General features: G+C 48.7%; 2 protein-coding genes across 3 annotated transcripts in view; both read left to right on the top strand.

The window, feature by feature from the left end:
* The first annotated feature begins 397 nt into the window (after positions 1–397).
* LOC147464325 (uncharacterized) overlaps positions 398–23,220 on the top strand; it is a 49,323-nt gene continuing 26,500 nt past the window's right edge. The window contains exon 1 of one of the 2 annotated variants that reach the window (XM_086514032.1): positions 398–817. In XM_086514032.1, the coding sequence (XP_086370158.1) occupies positions 433–817 (385 nt within the window). In that variant the 5' untranslated portion in view covers positions 398–432. The remainder of the gene's footprint in view (positions 818–23,220) is intronic. The other variant, XM_086514025.1, reaches the window with a different exon arrangement.
* Positions 826–23,220, top strand: part of LOC147464326 (AMP-dependent synthetase and ligase family protein) — a 48,110-nt gene continuing 25,715 nt past the window's right edge. Inside the window, exons 1-2 of the mRNA XM_086514046.1 lie at positions 826–2,201; positions 2,265–5,007. Coding sequence (XP_086370172.1) covers positions 1,249–2,201; positions 2,265–4,173 — 2,862 coding nt within the window. The 5' untranslated portion in view covers positions 826–1,248 and the 3' untranslated portion in view covers positions 4,174–5,007. The remainder of the gene's footprint in view (positions 2,202–2,264; positions 5,008–23,220) is intronic.

Below are 23,220 nucleotides of genomic sequence, written 5' to 3'. Positions count from 1 at the left end.
AGCCCCTTGTTAAAAATTGGTGCAGGTCGCAACCATGGTGTTGCAGATTACTTTGGTGATAGAACCAGGCTATTGGGAGTTGACATACTCAACCATTTCTTCATGTAATCCGCACAAAATTGTTTCTTTTGCTCAATGAAGTCTATCTTTAGAAGATATTGCCTTGAGATGTAAATCTCAAAACTTGTCCACATATTTTGAGAATTTTCACAAATTAGAGGGGTATTTTGGTAATTTTCCCTATGATTTATCTCAATGAGAGAAGCTCAATCCGAACAGCGCTAAACAGGCGGAAGTTGGAACCGGTGATGTCAACGCTTTTGCATCGGACCATCTCGCCGACGGCTTGCACATGTAACCACGAGTCTTGAACTCTCAGAAGGGAGCGCGCCCGCAAGCGAGGAGGGAGGGAGGGAGGGAGGGAGGGAGGGAATGGTGGACGAATGTCGAGCTGAACAGTGCCTTTTCTGTGCGTTTGCCCATCTTGCTCGTCTTCACCCTCAGCGTCTGGCAGTTGTCCAACCGCTCAAAGAACAGCGCCTGGAAGAACGAAAGGAGCATAGAGCCGATACTAAAGCCAGCGAAAACGAGAAATGGGAGGGCGGGAATGGAGGAGAAGGAAAGGAAGAAGGATTTGGCCATGGCTGTACAGCTCGCAAATCCAAGTCAGTCGCATGGAAAAGGCAAACACACAGTGGTGTTTGTGCAAGCAAAGATGAAGAGGGTGACTCTTTGCTTAAATTCATGTCGTCTTCTCAGCCACCTATGGTACATCGAAACCCTGATTATTTCAGCAACAAGCTTTGCGCATATGATGGTGATAGAACCTTTACCTATTCTGATCTCTTCACTCTTGCAAATGCATTGGCTGAGCGACTTAGGAAGCTTCTCCCAGATACTGTAAGATCACCATCTTACCAGGTTCCTGAAGACGATTCTGTGATCAGAGTGGGCATTTTAATTGGACCATCGGTTGAGTACATAGCAGCAATTCTAGCCGTGCTTCAATGTGGTCTTGCATTTGTGCCATTGGAGCCCTCCTGGCCAGTCAGGAAGATTGCAAGGGTTGTGGCAGATTCACAGCCATCAATTCTTTTGACAAACCAGCAAGGAAATTATGCTTTTATAGATTTGATAGATACATCATTTGAATCGTCTGTTCTATGCATTGACGTAGATCACCTTCAGCATGGATTTGATCCTCTCGTGAACTCAGATGTAGCAGAGTGTTTGTGCTCTTGTCATTTCATGGGTTTGCGATCGTATTGTTATGTGCTCTACACATCTGGATCGCTAGGAGAACCCAAAGGTGTTTATGGAACAGAGATGGGTCTTTTGCATCGCTTGCGGTGGATGCAAGAAGCGTATCCCTTCCTTGAAGGTGATGTGGCCATTTTTAAAACCTCTGTTGCCTTCGTCGATCATCTTACAGAGCTGTTTGGACCTCTCCTTGGAGGTTCATTGATAGTGGTCCCACCGTTTGACAAGTTGTTCAGAAACCCTCTGGGACTTCTTCCCTTTTGTCAGGCCTACAATGTAAGTCGCCTAACAGCTGTTCCCTCTTTGATGCGTGCGGTGCTTCCTGCGTTGTCACCTCATCCCAGTGGTCATGCCTTTCTGTCAGTCAAGGTTCTTGTGCTGAGTGGGGAAATTTTACCCTATGATCTGCTCAAATCAATGCAAGCACTCTTGCCTTGCACAACAATCCTCAATCTGTATGGGTGCACTGAGCTATCTGGAGATTGCTTGTGTTTCGATTGTAGATCACTAGAGGAGACCTGGAATTATTTTTCTGTACCTATTGGGAAGCCTCTTCCTGGGTGCATTGTTGAAATATTTTCCGAACAGTCAGAGAGTGGTGATGAGGGAGAATTATGGGTGGGCGGGGTGCTCGTTGCCGTAGGCTATCATAATGACACGTCTAGTAGACATGATAAGTTTACTGCTATTGTTGATCCTAATGCGGCTCACTACAATGTCCGTTTCTTCAAAACAGGCGATTATGTGAAGAGGCTGAAGGATGGGAGCTTGTTATTTTTGGGCAGGAAAGATAGAGTAGTCAAGGTGAATGGCAACAAGGTCAGCCTCGATGAGGTTGAAAACGCTTTAGGGAGGCACCCTTTGGTCTCTCAATGTGCTGTAAGCTGTCAGAAAGGAGCAAGCTCAGATAGCACAGTCGTTGCTCATGTCATGTTAAATCCGTTTAGAAGTAGCACTCCATATGATGTTTCTGCCACTTTCAAAGAGTTGGCGGATGTGGGGAGCATGGAAACTTCCAGGATAATTTCATCCCTGAGAATATGGCTAACTGAAAGGCTACCAATGGTGATGATGCCTGGTTTTTTTAGTATTGTAGAGACCTTACCAAGTTTGAGCTCTGGCAAAATAGATTATCAAGCTCTTTCTGCTTTGGAGGTGAACAGACCAGCTGCCCCAACTCTTGATTTTTCAGCAGAAGAAGTCAGCTCCTTTTCCAATCGTATCAGGAATGCTTTTGAGCGTGTTTTGAAGCTTGATAACGTATCTATTTATGATGATTTTTTCTCCTTAGGTGGTACATCTGTTTCTGCAGCTCATGTAGCTCATATTCTGGCTATAGACATGCGGCTTTTGTACACACATAGATCTGTCATTGAGTTGGAGCCTGTTTTAAGAGCTCTGCAGGAGGAGGCAAATGGGCCATTAGCTTCTAACTGGAAAGAAAGCTTACCTGACATGAGGGCTTTCAAGCGGGCCAAGAAGGATCAGAACCAAAATTCTTCTAATTCCTGTGCGCTTTCCTTTCACAGTGAGCAAAATTTATCCTGTGAAAGTGCTGATTCTAGGCAGGCAAAGGAAGACGATAATTGGCCATTTGTACGCAAGGATGATGCGCCCCAGGCATTGTTCCGTTGCAATGTGTGCATGCCAATGAAAACTCATCTTTCAATGCACAATTTCTTTTTTGACTCGCCATCAGTGAATGGCTTATTCGGTCTGTCTATCTGGTGGAAAACTCAGTTAAAAGCCTGTGTTGATGCCTCGCCTGTTTTGATGCGATATCAGTCTACATGGTTTGTGCTTGTTGGCTCACATGCGCACAATTTTGTATGCGTGGATGCCTTGAATGGTAACTTGGTCTGGGAGAGAGAGGTAGGGGGTAGAGTTGAATCCACAGCGGCCATAACATCTGATGGCAAACATGTTGTAGTGGGCTCTTATGATGGGATCTTGTATGTTTTAGATAGTGAAAGGGGCACTGTAAAGTGGAAATTCCAAACTCAAGAAGAGGTTAAGTGCCAGCCTACAGTGGACTGGAGAGGACTTATTTGGTCTGGATCCCATGATCATCATCTGTATGCTCTGAGTGTGGTAGAGCAAAGGTGTGTCTGGGTTCATGATTGCCACGCAAGCATATTTGGAGCTGCAGCTCATGATCCAACTCGGTTTTTGACTTACATTGCTACCACAGCTGGAACAATCGTGGCCTTCATGACAGATTGCTCTCAGCCTAAGGTTGCTTGGACACATGCATGTGGAGCTCCCATCTTTGGCTCATTATCTGTTGATGTTACATCAGGCTACTTAATCTGCACTCTTGTGAATGGAAAAGTGGTAGCTTTTACATGGAGTGGTTCAATTGTTTGGGAATACGCCAGCGAAGGGCCTGTATTTGCAGGAGCGACCCTTACTGCAGCACTTCCATCACAGGTTTTAGTATGTTCTAGAGATGGTTGGGTGTATTCTCTGCATCTTTTTTCTGGTGTATGTTTGTGGAAGCTTTGTCTAGGTGAGCCAATCACATCATCGGCGTATGTGGATGAAAGTGTCAATCTGGTGAATCAAGAATCTATCAATGGCACAATCTACTGTCACAATTTTAGGCTAGTCTGTGCTTGTGGTTCCTCTGGACAGGTACATGTGTTGAAAGTTTATGCAGGGTCGGCGATGGCCAAATCAAGTAGTGGTAGTCATGTTCAGGATTTCCATACGAAGAGAGGAGATTCAAGTAAGTATGTTGTCGAGGAGTTTCAATTTGCTGTTGCTGGCAGAGGATGTGAGCTTCTTGCTGTCTTAAAGCTGCCTGGAGATGTATTCTCTTCACCAGTAATGATGGGAGGTCGGATTTTTGTGGGGTGCCGAGATAATAATCTCTATTGCCTTAAGATATTGGGATTGAATCTTCAAGCATAAGGTTTTTGAGCTCTTACAGAGCAGATATTGGGTGTCCTTAAGCATCTCTCTCAAGCTATTGCCACACCCCATGATGTCATTTGCTATATCCCGCTTCGTGAGCTGAAAGGCTGTGTCAAAGCCATCATGAGTCATCTTGGTCATATGCGAATTACTAAAGACTTGGAGGGATTTGGCGAAGTAAGAGTCAGCCAAGACCCAGGCGATAATGAACTCACTCAAGAGTCAGCCAAAATGGACATAAGGAAGGGAGCAAGGTGACAGGAGTAACACATTATTCGCGAAATGAGCATATTGGTATAATCAAGGCAAGATAGCAGAACTGATGTCCTGCTGTTGTCAGATGATAAGGAATACAGCAAGTTGCTCATGAACACCCTCTATGGCGCTTACTAGAAAGGCACCCACATCAGCGTTATAGTAGAACTGTAAGACCTACCCTGTTGGCGTTACTATGGGGGATTTCTTTTTACAGCAAGAAATATTACACTGTACTGATAGGCATAAACAGCTTGCTTGGGACCATATTTTTTTACCTTGACAAAGAGTTTCTGGGAATGCTGGCACCACAAATTTCCATACAAAGGATGCGGTAAGGGGAGGAATCCTTGGGCCTGACCTAATCTCGTAGTCATAGTGCTGGACGCATTTTTCGAGCAGCGCATGCTTTTTATAGGGCATCGCTACCAGCTCACATAGACGTAAAACGCTGATGCTAAATTAACCTCTGGAAAAGCATCGAACAGAGGTGGTGGAGCAGCCCTGCTTTGGCATTGAACAAAGGAGGAAGATGTGGCAGCATGAGGCAACCTATACCAGAAGAGCGAGAGACAGGTAACGAGAGAGAGAGAGAGAGAGAGAGAGAGAGAGAGAGAGAGAGAGAGAGAGAGAGAGAGAGAGAGAGAGAGAAAGAAAGAAAGAAAGATTTTTAACGTCTATGTCAGGCCGAAATCGGCCTATGAGACAAATCAAATGTACATGGCGTGTATGTCATCCGTCTATCGGAAAGACAAATGAAACAAAACTGATACAAAACTGAACTGAATGTAGGTAATGGAGTATCTGAGGAGGGATGGGGCTCTATCTCTAGGGGTATATGCATGTCTATATGCTCAAGGTAGTACAATCATGAGAATGCATCAAGCTCTCTAGCTCCATCCTGTACAAATGGGGGGATGTAAGATGTGGTACATGGGCGGGGCTGGTGCCAAGGCTACCCGGATGAAAGCTGTCGGGTCGGCCCTCATCTGAGCTACTCGCTCCTCAGTGGCACGGCGCTCCCGGGCTCGGATCTCCTCGATTTGTCGGTGGTGGGAGCTCACGCCCCTGTAGCCTGTGACTCGTGGTCGTCGTCTAGCTCGGTTCACCTCCGCCTGTGGGAGTGTCACTCCTCTCTGAGTATCTGGTGAGGTAGGGGTGGCAATCCTCTGAAAGAAGTCTGTGAGCTGCGACTGTCTCCCCTCTGTCTGTGTAGCTGTGCGTGGCTGTAGTAGTGTGTCCCGATGGCTCTGTATCTCTAGTAAGAAATGTCCGAGCTGTCTCTGATCTCGAGAGTCCATGATCTCTCGGAGAGTGGGCTGTCCTCTGAATAAGGCCTCATACCTGCCTCTGATCTCAGTGTATGCTCTGCATCTACATACAAAGTGCTCCTCACTCTCCACCTCCTCTGTGCAGGCTCTGCAGACTCGCTCCTCCCTGGGAACACCAGTATGTCTCCCGATCTCAATCTCTAACCTGTGTGAAGCCACTCTCAGCTGACCAATCGCCACCCGTGAGCTATGTGGCATATATGTGTCCATATAGCGTGGTCTCTGTATGAACCCCCCAGACAATATGGTGAGAAACTGGTCTCTGTAATCTGACATCCTCGTCCCCAAGCCAGGTAACTCCCAGACTCTCCTAGTGTATAGCTGCCACAGATCCTGTCTCAATACCAAGTTTCTCTCACTACGAGAGAGGTGAACAGATGGTGAGTGGGGGTCGTACTGGAATGGTGGTAGGCTCTCCATGTCAAGACCGTGTCCCTCAAACCATGCTCTGACCTGTGAGTACCAAGCTCTCGCATGCCCACTCTCTGATAGCTGTATAGCTGCCTCAAATGCTCTACGAGTGAGTCTGTCAGGAGGTAGCTCTCTCATCCTCTGGATGAAGCAGACTGTCTGGAATAATGCCTCTACAACCATAGGTGGTGTGGCGAGCTCGGCTCTAATAATGTCATGTGGCACTGTCTTCTTGCTGCGGAGCAAGCGTGAGATCGTACATACCTGTGGTCTCTCAAGCTGTGTCCACTGGTCATCTGTCAATCCTGGTGCCCAGACTGCCGCCGAGTACATCAGGGCCGGGGTGACTAAGGTGTCAAAAAGCCAGCCCTTCGTGCGGGGCTCCTGAAAGTGTGCCTGGTGGCATCTCCGCTCTAGCATGGTCAGAGCTGCATATCCTCAGGTGAGCCTGTCAGCAGCAGCTTGCCTCATAGTGAAGGGTCCTGGTAGGCTGGTGAATGTGATGCCAAGATAGACATAGGAGGTGACTACATCAACCTGTCCTCCTGCTGCTGTGAAGGTGGCAGCGCTCCTCACTGCACTGGATGTGTGAAAGATCATGACCTTGGTTTTGCCAAGGTTCACAGTCAACCCCTTGTGTGTGCTGAAATCGTCCAAGGCCTCAAGATGGCGTTGCAAGCCCTCGGGTGACTGTGAAATCAACACAATATCATCAGCAAATAACATGATGTGGACCGGAGTACCTGCCAAGTCGCTCCCCTCTCCCCCTGCTCGTAGTATGTAGTCGGAGATCTCGTCGATGTAGAGCCCAAAGAGTGTCGGGGAGAGTGGGCATCCTTGCTTAACACCAATGGTGCTAGCAATGGTCTCTGAAAAGCCGCCTGGGCAACGAACTCGACCCGTCACCCTCTCGTAGAGAGTATATATGGCCCAAATCATCTCTGTCGGTACCCCAATGCTGTGAAGGCGCTGGAAGAGTCTCTCGCGTGGGACTGTGTCAAAGGCCTTGCGGAAATCCACAAAGCAGCAGTAAAGCCTCTTCTTCCGCGCCTTTGCCCCATCAATGAGGCAGCGCAGAACGAAGATGTGGTCAGTGGTGGAGAAAGCTCGTCTGAAACCTGCGTGGCCTGGAGCTCGTAAACCCTCGGTCTCTGCGTAGCAGCTAAGCTGTGCCTCAAGTACTGCTCCATATAGCTTGGCCATCGTGTGGCCAATCATGATAGTCCTGTAGTTCCCTGGGTCCAGGGTGTCGCCAGATTTGTGGATAGGCACTATGGTGTGCTGTGTCCACTCCTTTGGGAAGCCCTCCCCTATAGCCCGGTTGAAGACATGTGCAATCAACGGGGCTATAGTGGAGGCCGCATAAATGATGTGCTCACTCTGTAATCCAGTGTGGTCAGCTGATCGTCTGTGCTGTATGCAGCGTATGGCCCTCTCTACCATCTCTGCTGTAAAGAAGGAGGAGCACGTGGGGCGTGGCTCATGTGGCTGTGGGATAGGAGGCTGCCCTGGCACCTCATAGAGGCGCTCTGCATAATCATGCCATATCTGTGGATCCTCAATAGCTGTGGTCGGACGTGGCTCGCGCAGGGTGCGCCATGCCGTCGCGCTATCTATGCTCATGAATAGGCGGTATAGCTCAAGCTCCTGTGCCTCTTCGAATGCTCGCCGCTTTTGGCGTGTCAGCGTCTTCATATCTCGTCTGGCCTCTCTCTCTGTGATCTCTCCTAAGGCTCGCCGTGCACGGAGGCGTCGGTATAACTCTCTGCACTCATCATCATACCAGCGGTTCTGAGGCATAGTCCCGGGGGGGGGAGTGCGTCCTGTGTGAGTGGTGTGTGGAAAAGAGCTAATAGCTGAAGTGTGGAGAACGGAAGAGATATGTGATGTGAGAACTGAGAGTGGTGTGGATGGGTGGAGGAGGCATAGGCCATGCTCGACCTCGGCTGAGTAAAGAGAGGCTAGCTCATGTGTGAAATGGATGGTGGTGTGTGGAGTGTGTGCTGTGGAGCTATGTGGGATGGTATCTCCGGTGATGGAGAAAGAGAGGTATGTGTGGTCGGCTCCGATGGGTATGGGTGGAATGGTGAAGGATGTGATAAGGTGTATAGCCTCCCTGGGTCCCAGAATATAGTTGACTGTACTCCCCCCTCCCTCTGTAACTCCATGTGGCATACAAGTCAGGCCCCCTGAGGTGGGCCACTGGGCCATCCCGTTATAAATAACGAGACGGTGCTGGGAGCCAAGTCGAAGTAGGTGTCGTCCGTAGGCTGTGACTGGAGCTCTGTCTGCTGTATCTCTCATAGTAGCCTCCTCATCTAGAGTGTGTAGTGCCTCTGGGTCCTCGAGGTCATATGTTTCACACTGCTCACTGCGCGTACGAGCATTGAAGTCTCCCATAAGGAAGACTTCACCCAGTGTGGAGTACTCCATAATCTCCTCCGTGAGGCATGCGTACGGTGGCTCCTGCTCAATAGGGGCGAATCTGGAGCCTGTGGGAGCAAAGTAGCAAAGGGCAATGTAGACGATCTTGTCTCGTGAGAGCTCGAGGCGAATCCACATGTATCGGGCCTGTGGGTCCCGGGCAACAATCTGTAGTCTGCTGTGAAGCCCCTGTCTAAAGAGTATAGCCACTCCTCCTGAACCGCGAGTGGTGTGCTGGCGCATGCATCCCCGATGTAGAGACTCCCATTGGAAACCATGTATCCGTGGTAACCCTCTCTCTGGGCTCTCGTGTGTCTCTGTAAGTAGAATGATGTCTCGACCTCTCATCACCTCCTCAAGTCTCTCTGGGTGTGTCCATAGGTCTCCATTGCAATTCCAAACCGTGACATGAATCTCCTCGTGTGTCCCACAGGCCGCGAGTCCCTATGCGATGGTCTTGCCATCAATGATAACCCTACCATCTCGATATACTGCCTTCTTCCCTTCTTTGCGGGCCTGGTGGACTCTAGGCATGCACGTGCGGCGGTGATCTTGTTGCATCTTTGTGAGGTCATCATCAAGATAAATCGGGGGGCCTTCTAGCCCTCTCAAGATGACCCTCTTTCGGAGGAAAGAAGTTCGAGACTCCTCGGAGGCGAATTGGAGGATGAGAGCTCTCTTCTTTGGATCTTTACCGGCTCTCCAAACTTTGGAGAAAGGGATCTCTTCTTCCTTGTATCCCACTTTCTTGCATAAGGCTTTCCCATCGCTCTCGGGTGTGGACCCTTCTTCTTCTTTGATGCCGGTCACTCGCACATTGAGACGGCGAGCTTGTCGCATTTTCTCCTCCTCGATGGTTGTGTGTACGATGAGTACCTCATCTTTTTGGGCTTCCTCTCTTGCTACCTTCTTGATATTCTTTTTGACCACTTCGACCCATCCTTCTTTGGTGGCTTCTAATTTGTCCTCAATGCTTGCGGTGAGGGCTTTGGTGATCTCCTCCTTGAGGGCTTCCTTAGCCTCCTCTTTAATCTCTCCTTCCTCGGGGGTGAGGGATGTGATGGAAGCATGAAGGAGGTCGATTTGTGCCTTCATCTCTTCTTGCTCTTTCCTCCATCTCTCCCTCTCCTTCTCGTTCTCCCGTGCCCTTCTCTCCTTCTCCTCTTTGAGGTTTTGGATTTCCGCTCTCATGTCCTCTTTTTCTTCGTTCCATAGCTTGATGAAGGTGGCTTTCTCCTCCCTCCATATCTCTCTCTCCATCCACCATTCTTTCATGTCCTCCTCCAATTGTGCAAGCCTCTTGTTCGTGAGCATGAAGGTTGTCTTCATTGTCGATTTCGGCGTCTTGATGATGGGGGAAGACATAGTTGTATTCGGAGCTACCCTCTCTTCATATTGTGAAGAAGAGGGGAGAAGGGGAGTACGTGTATGTGTGTAGTGTGTGTGTGGGTATGTATCCGTGTGTGTGTGTGTGTGTGTGTGTGTGAGAGAGAGAGAGAGAGAGAGAGAGAGATGGCTGTGTGATCGGGAGAGAGGAGGGGCTGCGTGAGGGGGAGGCTGGGGGGGGGGGGGCAGTTCAGCAGCAGGCGGCAACAGCAGGCGGGGGCAATGGCGGGAGCGACGCAGCAGGGGGAGTCGGCAGCGAATGGCAGCGGCGGCAGGGGCGGCAGTGGCAGGTGGGGCTGCAGCAGCGGCTGTGCCGCGAACTGCTACAGCTGGGGGTGGGCAGCGCGCGGACATGCAGGGAGAGAGGGAGAGAGAGGGAGAGGGAGAGGGAGAGAGGGAGAGGGAGAGAGAGAGAGCGCGCGGACACGCAGGGGGATAGAGAGAGAGAGAGAGAGAGAGAGAGAGAGAGAGAGAGAGAGAGAGAGATGAAATGTTATAGTGACGTCTTCAAAAGGCCAAAATGACCTATGAGACCAAAAGGTACATCCATCAAATAATACATCATCTCAAAACATACGGGGAGGAGTACAATCACAAGAGGGCTAATCAGAGAAATGAAATGTTATATTAACGTCTTCAAAAGGCCAAAGTGACCTATGAGACCAGAAAGTTACAATGTGGTGGATCTGATACAAAGTCAGAGTCATAGTAACAAGATGACAACAATGACAAAAATGAAATGACAAATGTCACAATAAAATACCATGGAATCCTAAACTACTAGGTGTGAACAACAGCTAGCTGGGATAGCTAGATCACAGGATATCCAACATCGGTCGCTGGCAGCTCTCATCAATCTCCTCCATGGTCAGTAGTCTGACCGGGCGTCGTGCATGTCGAGCCAAAGTGATCCGAATCCTCTGATGCAGCCTCCGTCGATGGTGTGTAGTCCTCCGCAGTCGTGGGCGTCTGGATCTTCTAAGCTCAGTCGCTCGGTCGATCAGTGTGCCTCTGGTGTGAGACAACGAGCTCTGTTGTGGTAGTAACTCCTCCGGGTGTCCAGGGGTGGCAGCTCTAAAGAAATCTGTGATCTGTCTCTGGGACTGGCTAGCCTCTCCTCTCATCAGGCTCTCTCTGTGTCTGCGTAGCTCGAGCAAAAACAAACCCAAGCATCTCTGATCCTCGTACTGCAGCCTCCGTCGATGGTGTGTAGTCCTCCGCAGTCGTGGGCGTCTGGATCTTCCAAGCTCAGTCGCTCGGTCGATCAGTGTGCCTCTGGTGTGAGACAACGAGCTCTGTTGTGGTAGTAACTCCTCCGGGTGTCCAGGGGTGGCAGCTCTAAAGAAATCTGTGATCTGTCTCTGGGACTGGCTAGCCTCTCCTCTCATCAGGCTCTCTCTGTGTCTGCGTAGCTCGAGCAAAAACAAACCCAAGCATCTCTGATCCTCGTACTGCATGACTCTGGAGAATGGTCCAAAGCCCTCTCTGAACAAGCAATGGAAGCGGCCTCGTATCTCGTAGTAGATGGGGCAGTGGCATGTGTAGTGCAACTCTGTCTCAGGCTCGATGTCACACAGGGGGCATGTCCTGGCCTCTGCTGGTACTCCGCTGTATCTCCCAGTCTCGATCCACAGTTGGTGTGAAGATGTACGTATCTGGCCGATAGCACATCGTATCCCATGAGACAAGTGGGTGTCCATGTATCTCGGCCTCGTCACAAAGCCATCAACCGTAAGCTGGAGGAGATGCTCTCTGTAGAAAGCCATCTTCGTGCCCAGCTCGTGCTGGCTGTATCCATGTCCTCCTGGTGTCTAGCTGAGTCAAGTCCTGGCGGATGAGCCTGGTGATCTCGGACTGTGTAAGAGTCAGAGAGGGTGCATCCAGTGAGTACTGGAAGGGAGGCAATCTGTGTATGCTGAACCCATGCGCCTGAAACCATGAAGTCATCTCCCCATACCAGCATGCTGTAACTCCCTGCATGGCTAACTGTCGAGAGGACTCAAGTGCAAGGTGGGCATATCTGTCTCTGGGAAGTTCCCACATGCGGTGTATGAAGGAGACCGATCGGGTGAGCGCCTGAACCACTAGTGGGGGGGCAGCTAGCTCTGCTCGAACAATAGCACGGGTACTGAGGCCTTGGCTCTAATGAGCCGCGAGCTCATAGAGACCAGAGGCTTCTCCATGTCCCCCCATCCATCACTGCGGCATGTCCTCCCGTGATGATCTAATGAAGGTCCCCAGATCTCAGCTCCATAAAGTAATGCAGAAGCCACCAGAGTGTCAAAGAGCCAGAGCTTTGTCCTATGTTCCTGAAACTGAACATGTGAACACATCCTTTCCAATCTACCCAATGCTGCATGGGCTCTGGTCAGTCTAGTCTCTGCTGCCCTCCTCAATGAAAATGCTGGCCCACTAAAAACCACTCCGAGGTAAGTGTACGCATCTGTATACTCCACAGTCTCCTGGCCGTATGTGAATGCTGGTGCTGACCTCCTGATCCATTGTGGGGTGGTATTAAATACCATGACCTTGGTTTTACCAAGGTTGACGGACAAACCACTTTCCTGAGCAAACCTATTCAAAGCATCCAAGTGACGTTGCATCCCCTTTGGAGAGTCAGAGATCAACACAATATCATCAGCATATAACAATAATGGAATCCATGTTCCTGCGAGCTGTGCACCTCTATCACCATCTCTCTCAATGTAGTCAGAAACCTCATCCACATACATACCAAATAGAGTAGGAGAGAGCGGGCAGCCCTGCTTCACCCCAATAGTGGAGTGAATCGGTGTGGATAGACTCTCTGAGGTGCGTACGTGCCCCACTACTGACCTGTATAATGCCATGACCCCCCAAATGAGCTCTGTGGGTACTCCCATTTGCTGTAATCTGCGCATCAATCTAGCTCTAGGCACTATGTCAAATGCTTTGCGGAAATCCACAAAGCTACAATAGATCCGTCTCCCACGCGATCTACCCTTCTGAATGATGGCTCTGAGTGTCAAGATATGGTCAAGAGTAGAAAAACCCCTCCTGAACCCTGCCTGCCCGGCTGCACGTATCCCCTCCCTCTCTGCCCATCTACTCAGCTGTTGCTCAAGAATAGATGCGTACAACCGTGCCAATGTGTGTCCAATCATGATAGTGCGATAATTCCCAGGCTCCATAGAGTCTCCCGACTTGAAGATAGGTACAATAGTAGATAGGCTCCAAGTATTAGGCAAGCCCTCACACATGGCACGGTTAAACATCACTGCTAGAAGCTCTGCTAGTAGATCTCTAGCATGTGTGAAATGCTCAGCCACTAAACCATCATGATCGTAAGCTCTCCCAGTCCTCATCCTGTCAATGGCCTATCTCACCATCTCCGCGGTGAAAAAAGCACATGTGTGTGGGCATGGATCGGGGGGGTCGGGAAGGGGGGGCTGCTCAGGAACTGTGTACAGAGATGATGCATACTGGCCCCAGTCCTCTGTAGAAGTGATGGCGGGGGGGGGGGGGGGGAGAGTGCTCCTGAAAGAGCCGCCATGCCTCACGTGAGTCCTGACTCAAGAACAGCTGATATAGATCCCGCTCTAGCCGAGCCAAAAATGCCCTCTTCTTCCGCCGCACTAGGCGTCGGAAGTCAATCTGTGACTGTCTGTGAGTGATGTCCCCCTAAAGCACCTCCCTCTGAAGTCTAGCTCTAGTGTCCGGCATTCCTCATCATACCAACTGTTCTGGGGCATGCTCCCCGAACGGCGTCTTTGCTCAGGCTGGGTATGCCTCTGCTACTGCATCATGTAGTGTCTGTGTCAATATAGTAGTAAGCTCCTCCAGAGGTCGCCCTGGCTCCTTTGTGCATAGGCGTCTGTAGATCCCATCTATGTATACAGAGTCTGTCTCCCGCGTGAAGGTGTAGAGAGTAGGGGCTGCTGTCCGTAGCCTGTGTGCTACACTAAACTGAAAGGAGATGGTCATTGACACAAGAGCATGATCCACTGCCACGCCAACAGGTCTGGGTCCAATCGTGAGATCCTGGATACTAGAGGTGAGGCTCGGCTGTGCCATGACATAGTCCACTGTGCTGGCTCCATGTCTGTGTGGAAAGCATGTAAAACCCCCTGAGGCTGGAAATCTCTGTAGGCCATTCAAGATGGCCAATCCATGTGCAGTCCAAGTGTCGTCCATACTCAGTGTGTTCTCCATCTTGTGATAGTCTGGATAGGCCTGTCTCTGCAGCATCCAGCTCTCTCAGCATCTCCTCTGAAGTATCATAAAATACTGTCTGATGATGGGCAGTCCTAGCATTGAAATCCCCTAGAATGATGATGTCACCATCTCTAGAGAACTCCCATATGTCATCATCCAAACTAGAGAAAGGGGACTGTCCTCTGGGTGGTGCATACACTGACGTGCTCGGGGGAAAGTAGCAAATAGCAATGTGAAGATATCTGTCTGTCTCTGCTCTCAGCCTCACCCACATGTACCTAGCTTGCTCATCTCTGCGGGCTATATGTATCAATGGCTGCAACTCCTCCCTGAATAACATTGCCACTCCTCCTGATCCCCGCCCTTTGCGCTCTGATCGTGTCTCCTGTCTATAGGCAGTCTCCCATCTATATCCACTGACGTGAGGCATAGACTGCCCATGGGCCTGATGTGTCTCAGAGTAGAAGACGCTTTGAGGTTGGTCCCACGGGTCTCGCACTGTCATGTGGAGCGCCGCTCTACAATCACAACCCGGCCATCTCTGTAGAAGGCCGTCTTTCCCTTCTCCCTTGCCGCTTGAATCTCTGGCATTACCTCTCTCATATGCGCAAGCTGTGTGAGAGTGAGGTCATCTCCAAGGAATATGCCCGTTTTCTTTAGTGTAGGACGCTTCTTCAAGAAGTCCTTCTTTGCCTCCATGGATGGGAAACGGATGATTAGAGCTCTCCCTTTTGAAGTCTCCCCATTTCCTTCCCCACCCTCCATGCCTTTGTATGAGTAGCCTCACTACCCATCATGCGCAGAAGTTCTTCAACTTCCCCGTCCACATCATCTCGGTCTTTTAGACCGGTTACTCTTATATGCAAAGCTCTAGTTTTCCTTCGTTGTTCTTCTTCTAGAGTCATGTTGATGATTGTAGGAGTGGGGACAGATGTGGTTTCTTTCCCTTTGCCTTTCTTAGCGACTTCTATCCACTTCTCGGCCTCATCCGCCTTCTTTTGCGTCTTCGTGATCACATCCATCCACGAAGACGTCTTTACCATCTTTTGTTTCTCCTTCTCTTTGATCATCCGTACCTGCTCTTTGATGACCTTGATTTCCTCTACTACAGAAGGCTGGAATTCCCCCTCCTCTAGTCCACTGCTCGCTCTATCGGCAAGTTCTCGCTTGAGAGCTGAGACCTCTTCTTTAAGTGCTTTGGAGTCCGCCTTAAGTGTTTGTAGCTCTGCGTGCAGGTCCTCTTTCTCTTCCTTCCACTGCGCGCCTTCGTTGAGAAACATTTGAAGAAGGTTGGCCTTCTCTTTCCACCATCCCTCCATATCTGCTTTCCAGTCTTTCATCTCCCTCTCCATTTGTGTAATCCGCTTGTTTGTAAGCACAAAAGTTGCCTTCGGATGGGGCTTACATACCGGCGAAGCAGTCATTACGTCCATCAAAAATAAAAAATACAATCTGCACTTCTGCCAAGTCAACCCACTATGTCCACATCACACATACATCCCTGTCCCGCATGATGCATACATGTGTGTTCCCCATATCAATCATACATTTTTGATTTTCTGCAATTTCCTGTCAATGCTGAAAATTATTTAAATCCTGAAATTCTGAACTTTCCCTGCAGGAAATCTGAAAATGTAAATTTTGCAGGTCCGCACTGTAATGCACCTGCGGGTTTTGGGGGGGGGGGGGGGGGGGGTGGGGCGGGTGGGGCGCAGTCCAGCCTCTAGTAATCCCGTGTGGTGGGGGGGGGGGGGGGGTTGGGGGTGGCGACGCATTGTCACAGCAGGGGGGGGGGGGGAGGGCGCAGTCCAGTTGAGCAGCAGGGTGCAGCCCAGGACTCGATCATCTTGGCTTGTTCCATTGCGCCTCTTCCCACTCTCCAGGCTCTTGAGTGCATCGGCTCATGAACCCCCATCAAAGCCATGAGTTCTTTTACCTCTTCGTCTACATTATCTTTGTCTTTAAGACGGCAAATTCGCACATGTAGAGAGCGCACACGTCGTCTTTGCTCCTCCTCTAGGGTCAAGTTGATAATTGTAAGGTGCAGCGGAATGAATGTTGTATTTTCTCAAGATTAGTGATCTTTATTTGCTCAAGGTTCCTTTTAGTTCTTAGGGAAGGAGAGAGCCTTCCGTCTTATGGAGAGTGCTATGATCGCGAACAAAGTGAGTGGATATTGTGCGTGCAAGTGAATGAGATTGAGAGAAGGAGAGAAAAGAGATACGACACCCGAGAGGTTGTAAAACCCTCCTCCAAAGGCCCCACTCTCGTCGGCGAGAGTGGTCTACTTATGATTGCACAAAGTGGTACAATGACTATGCAATGGACTGATGCAATCTGGGACTATGTCGATGACGATGACGATGACGGTGACGATGACGACGACTTGATGGCTGAAATCTGTGGTCTTCTATCTGCTGAATTTCGGGACTGTTTCGGTGGCTGAAAATGACTGTTTTGGCTGCGTTTCAAGGGCCGAAAATGGTGGATCTTTGCAATGCTTCAAGGGGTTACTCTGCTACTCTGCTACTGTGTCTAGGGCTGAAAATGCTGCTGCAAGTGCTCCAATTGTGGCTGTAAGTGAAATCGCTGTAGCAAGGTAAAAACGCCAGCAAAAACGCTAGCTTGGCTTGGGGTTTTCGGCGATGGCCACTGCAAAACGCTAGGGCATAGGGTACTACTGCTAGCGATTCTGCAACTGCCCGGCTTGGAAGACTTCTGGCGAGAATACCAACTGAAAACACTGGGCTGAGGTGTGGCGAGTGTGGGGGATCCAAAAACGCTAGGGGGTCTGAGGGGGTACTGCTGAGAAGTTGCCTATTGAGCGGGAAGCTCCTGTTGCCTCTTCTGCCAGAAAGTGCTAACTTGGGTTTGCTTATATCCCTACCTACTTTTGTTGGAAAGTCACTTAAAAATAATAAGTGAAAATAACAAAAAATAGGGAAAATAGGCTAAATGCATTGGAAAATTCCCCTTACTGAATCTGTTGGATTCTGAAGGGAATACTGATGATCATGCTGTGTGCAACCGGACGATATGCATCTATGCGAAGTGACTGGGCATGCACGGTCTACGAATAGACTCACAAAAGTGCCAGATCACTGCTAATCTAAACTGGCTGGACTGACTGAACCCTGTTGTGGTGTAGCTTTTCCACGGACACATAGGGTTGGGATGTGTCACGTGACATCCCCTCCTTTTCAAAGTGAGGTACGGGTACCGAACTGTATGGCGTCGAGGGAGATCGCCAACAGCATCCGGAATCCTGGAAGGGACTCTTCGCCGGCCCACTCTGATGTGTGGGTTGTGCGGTACTTGAACTTCATAAAGGTCTGCAACGCTTGCTTCTTTGGGCTGCGCCGAAAGCGACAAAGTCTTCTGTGGTTCCTTCGATGCTTCAACTTTGTCTAGAGACCTGTTTCTTTCGTCTTCAAGAATCTCCATGGCTAAAAATTCCTGAAACCATCTCCAACACAAAACCATGAACATACCCATTCCATGTAAAGTGAAGGAAAAAAATATTGTCTTCTCTAAAGACTGTGTATGCAATGTAGATGAACAAAGAGACGGAGTGACAACCCGTTCATCAAATGTATGCAAACAATGAGATCGAATCTTTTCTGTTTGATCGAAATCAATCAACTGTGGCAAATCACAATGGAAATGCCCATGCTTGGTGCTCACACTTTCATGTGCTCTTTTAGGTACTGTGTCATGCCAAGGAAGAGACATGGAATGTGACTTCCTTACATACATACCTTTCAGCTTTTCATGAACAATCCGCATACATTCGTGCTCATCCATGAGAGAAACGTGCTCAACATACAATATGTCATGCCTAGGAAAAGGGATCACATAACGATGCTGACTAAAATACAGGAAACAATCATGAATGAAACATTCGAACAATGCGTGCGTATCAATCATGCGAACAGATAATACTTCCTGTGAGGGTTCTTTGGACCAAGGCTCGAGAGCCAAGATCGGTTCGTCTTGAATGATCGAATCGTCGTGTGGGGGTTCTTTGGACTTAGACTCGAAAGCCAAGATCGGATCTTCGTGATTGATCGAATCTTCAACGAGGTTAGCTTCGCTAGGAAAAGCATCTACTAACACATTATCCTTGTGAACAATCACATCATCTTCATGCAATTAATCATGCTTGTCTTTTTCATCCAAATCATTATGCAAATCATTATTCTTCAAATCATCTTGCTTCTCATAATCATGCAAAGTCTGTGTGTCATGCTATGGAGAAAAAGAGATTGAGAGAATCTCCTTATCCCGAATCCTTTCAACCTTGTCGTGCATATTAGCAATGAGAGATGGAGAAGGAGCAATGTCCTCTCCATGAAAAACAGTAGGAGAACACCACTTTTGGCATTGAGAGTTTAAGTGTTAGCCTCAAAATCAATGAGAGCGTTAGTCTCACGAAACCATCGAATGCCCAAAATCATATCACATCCTGAGAGAGGAGAAACAACAAATTTTCTAGTGAAGGCAGTCTGTTGAATTGCAAACAACACATCAAGGCACTCCTCCGTGATGAGAGCGTCCATACCGAGACGAAAGCCAGAGACCTCGATAGGAGATCTCGGACTAACTTTGAGGCGGGCTCTCTCAACAAGAGAGGAACTGATCACATCATGCATACTACCTGGGTCAAACAATATGACAAAACGGTGCTCCGACGTACGACCATAACATTTAATGAGAGATTCATCAATGGGAGGGTCTTGAGAAACTTGGGGCACACTCGTGTTATCATTCATTGCATTGACAAAGGAAGTGGGTGCTGTGGGTTCTTTAGATTCATTCGATTCAAGCTTAGGACATGTTCTTTTTATGTGACCCTGAATGTGACAATGGAAACAACGACCTTCCTTAGAATAAGTGCTTTGTTCTTCCGACGTGATGTATCCTCCTACAATTCCTTGTGCTACCTTTTCATCTGGAGTAAGCTTAGGTTTAGCAGTTGTGTTAGCCTTACCCTTAGATTCATTGGAAGAATTCTTTGATGAGAGACTGTTGGAAGATTGGTTAGAAGAGTTATCATTCTTACCATTCTTACCGTTCTTACCATTCTGAGGGTTCTGAGAAGTCTGCGAGGTACTTGTGGAAGTCTTGTTCTCCTTAGGCTTTTCCTTGTTGTGCTTCATCTCCCGTGCGAGAGCAATTGCTATCGCCTTGTTGAGATCCGTGGGGTCAAAGACTTCAACATCAAACTTAGATGTATTCGTCTAACCCAAAGAGAAAAGCCTCTTTGCGCTTATCATCCGATTTGCGTAATTGAGTGCCTAGCTGCAAACACGGTTAGAAAAAGACATGATTGGCGTACCATGTTGCTTGAGATTGCGCCAATCCTCTTTCAATCGTGCGAGGTACTGAGGTGGCGTAAACCGTGCCTTGAGCTTGTCTTGGAAATCAGCCCAATCGAAGGAAAGGGGCGTGAAATCGTCGGCTGTCTCTAGGTGCGCGGCTAGCTGGGCCTCTTACCATGCGTGGTACCAATTGATGGCATCACCGGCAAGGTACATAGCTGCCGTCAAAACCTTGCTATTTCCTGTCTTCTTAGTTGTCGCAAAATAAGCATTAAATTGATGCAACCAAGAATGAATAACCATAGCATCCATCTTACCGTCATACTTACTGAAAGTCAACTTCTCTGTGACCGGATGGTTGCAATCCGCATCGTGGCTTGCACCACTTGATGAACTTCCACGATCTTTGGGTGGTTCAGTCTTCGAGGCTAGCACGTGGGAAATAAATTCTTGAGTGCGTAGCTCCCTTTGAGCTTCACGCTCGGCGTCCCTTTCTGCTTGTTGTTCATTTCGTTCATCGTGCTCGCGTTCGAAAGCAAGGCGATTGGTTTCTTGTTGTGCCAACGCAACGCGATTTGCTTCTAAAGTGACGCGAGTCGCTTCTTGTTGTGCCAGCATCATGTCCATCATTGACTTGACCATCATTTCCATAGGAATTAGAACAACTTGTGGCGTAGATGGCGAAGGGGGAGGGTTGGAAAAATCTCCTAGTGGGGAGAATCCTTCGTCGCCTCTCTCATGCTCATCACCTGTATGCGAAGTATCCATTCCACTTCGGGTGATGACCATGCACTAGGATCTTTGGTTCTTAAGTACACTAGGAACTTGGGTTCTTGAGGGTCTTGGTTCTTGGGTTCTTGAGGTTCTTGAGGTGTTCTTTCGCTTGCAAATCGCATTGGAGAAGTATCTTCTCTTCACCCGAGTTTTACTCCTTTCTGCGGGCGCACCCCTTGGCGGCCTTGCGCTCACACCAAGGTTGCTTTTTCCCACCTCACGTCGATTGGCCGGCCGCTAAGTGCACGGTCCGCTCGCAATGAGTGAAAAGAGACACAAGGGGAGGCTGGACAAGCCCTTCTTTCTTGGGATTCCTGTCACTCTTCAACAAAACACGATTAGGAATCGACACGCCCAAGTAAACTTGGGTTCGTGCGACCACAACAAGCAAATTTTTTTTCTTGTGGTTCTTGTGGTTCTTTCCTTGAGTAATGCAGAACACTTCCAAAGCTCTGATACCAATGTAAGGTGCAGCGGAATGAATGTTGTATTTTCTCAAGATTAGTGATCTTTATTTGCTCAAGGTTCCTTTTAGTTCTTAGGGAAGTAGAGAGCCTTCCGTCTTATGCAGAGTGCTATGATCACGAACAAAGTGAGTGGATATTGTGCGTGCAAGTGAATGAGACTGAGAGAAGGAGAGAAAAGAGATACGACACCCGAGAGGTTGTAAAACCCTCCTCCGAAGGCCCCACTCTCGTCGGCGAGAGTGGTCTACTTATGATTGCACAAAGTGATACAATGACAATGCAATGGAGTGATGCAATCTGGGACTATGTCGACGACGACGACGACTTGATGGCTGAAATCTGTGGTCTTCTATCTGCTGAATTTCGGGACTGTTTCGGTGGCTGAAAATGACTGTTTTGGTTGCGTTTCAAGGGCTGAAAATGGTGGATCTCTGCAATGCTCCACGGGGTTACTCTGCTACTGTGTCTAGGGCTGAAAACGCTGCTGCAAGTGCTCTAATTGTGGCTGAAAGTGAAATCGCTGCAGCAAGGCAAAAACGCCAGCAAAAACGCTAGCTTGGCTGGGGGTTTCTGGCGATGGCCATTGCAAAACGCTAGGGCATAGGGTACTGCTGCTAGCGATTCTGCAACTGCCCGGCTTGGAAGACTTCTGGCGAGGATACCAACTGAAAACGCTGGTCTGAGGTGTGGCGAGTGTGGGGGATCCAAAAACGCTAGGGGGTCTGAGGGGGTACTTCTGAGAAGTTGCCTGTTGAGCGGGAAGCTCCTGCTGCCTCTTCTGCCAGAAAGTGCTAACTTGGGTTTGCTTATATATTAACTTAGCAAAATTGCCCTACCTACTTTTGTTGGAAAGTCACTTAAAAATAATAAGTGAAAATAACCAAAAATAGGGAAAATAGGCTAAATGCACTGGAAAATTCCCCTGACTGAATCTGTTGGATTCTGAAGGGAATACTGATGATCATGCTGTGTGCAAACGGAGGATATGCATCTATGCTAAGTGACTGGGCATGCACGGTCTACGAATAGACTCACAAAAGTGCCAGATCAGTGCTAATCTAAACTGGCTGGACTGACTGAACCCTGCTGTGGTGTAGCTTGTCCACGGACACATAGGGTTGGGATGTGTCACGTGACATTAATGGTGGGAGTCGACGTTATTTCCTTGCTTTTCCCTTTCTTGGCCACCTCAATCTATTTCTGGGCTTCGTCTGCCTTCTGCTGAGTCTTTGTAATAACGTCCACCCAGGAAGTCGTCATCTCTTTGTACTGCTCTTCCCCCTCTTTGATGGCTCGCACTTGCTCTTTGATTGAGTTTAGTTCTTCTATTACTGAGGGTTGTAGTTCTCCCTCTTCAAGTGTGTTTCGTGATTGTGCCTTTGGGAGCGCCTTCTTGAGTGACGCAATCTCTTCGTCTTGGGCTGTCACACGATCTCTCATTGCAGTGATCTTACTTTCTTGGGCAAACACACGATCTTCGAGCATTTTTATTGTGCCTAATAGGTTGCGGTTGATCTTGTTAATAGTTTCTGTCACGGGGACGTGGCAACTGTTAACTATGTCACGAGGACGTGGCAACTGCTAACTTTAGTTGTTGGTTTCTTTCCAAGGGGTTTTGTTTTGTTTTTGAGACCCTCTTCTTGAAGTAGCAAACGGTCGGACATTGCATGGCCAATGTGAACGGTAGTTTCACCCGCAGATGGGTAGTGGTCGGCACTGGAATTCGTATGGTAAGAGGATGTCTAGGCTCAGAGCAAGATCGTATAGGTCCCCCCGTCGCACTTAGCAAGTTGGTGGATACTAGGAAGTGAACTCAATTAAGGCGTAAAGTCAAGGTGGGACTACCAACAAAAAGTATCCGACAATTGGGCCACATTGCACTTTTGGATGCGGTCCCAATGAGGATAGATGGTCAGAAGACCAGTGGGAGCCCAACGGAAGCATCTCCTAAAATTTAGGAAACTGCTATTTTGGGCCGTGAAATGTGTTCGCGTCATTATGACTAAGGGAACATTTTACAACTTTGTCGCGAAGTCAACTGGGCGACCAGTTAGGAGATTTTTAAGCGGCGAACCCGAAACGGGAAAATGCTTGTAAATGCGCCAAGTGGCAAATTCTCATACACTTGCCTCTTCCCAAAAAATGGGCGCTGAAATTTAAGCTGGGAGGAGCTCCATTATGCAATTTGTCATAGGTTAAGAGCTATGGAGTGCTTTCTTTCCCTCTCATGTACAGTGTGGTGCTAGGAGTGATGCCCTGCACACTACACACTGCCCTCTCTCTCCCCTACGAGCAATATGTTATGCCCCACTAGTGGGCTTTTCATTTGACTGATGTATAGTTATGTGGGTTCATGCGCGATTGCCGAGGCAAGAGCCTCTTGCACAGGTACTGGATTAGCTAGCGGCTAATCCCCCGCAGGTACAGGTGAATTCGGAGAGGTTTCACGCCAGAAATCTTGTCCGATTCAAAGGGCAAGTA

Source organism: Adiantum capillus-veneris, chromosome 1, assembly GCF_014529385.1.
Source record: "Adiantum capillus-veneris isolate H3 chromosome 1, ASM1452938v2, whole genome shotgun sequence".
Classification (NCBI taxonomy): domain Eukaryota; kingdom Viridiplantae; phylum Streptophyta; class Polypodiopsida; order Polypodiales; family Pteridaceae; genus Adiantum; species Adiantum capillus-veneris.
This window is presented reverse-complemented; position numbering and strand designations above follow the sequence as displayed.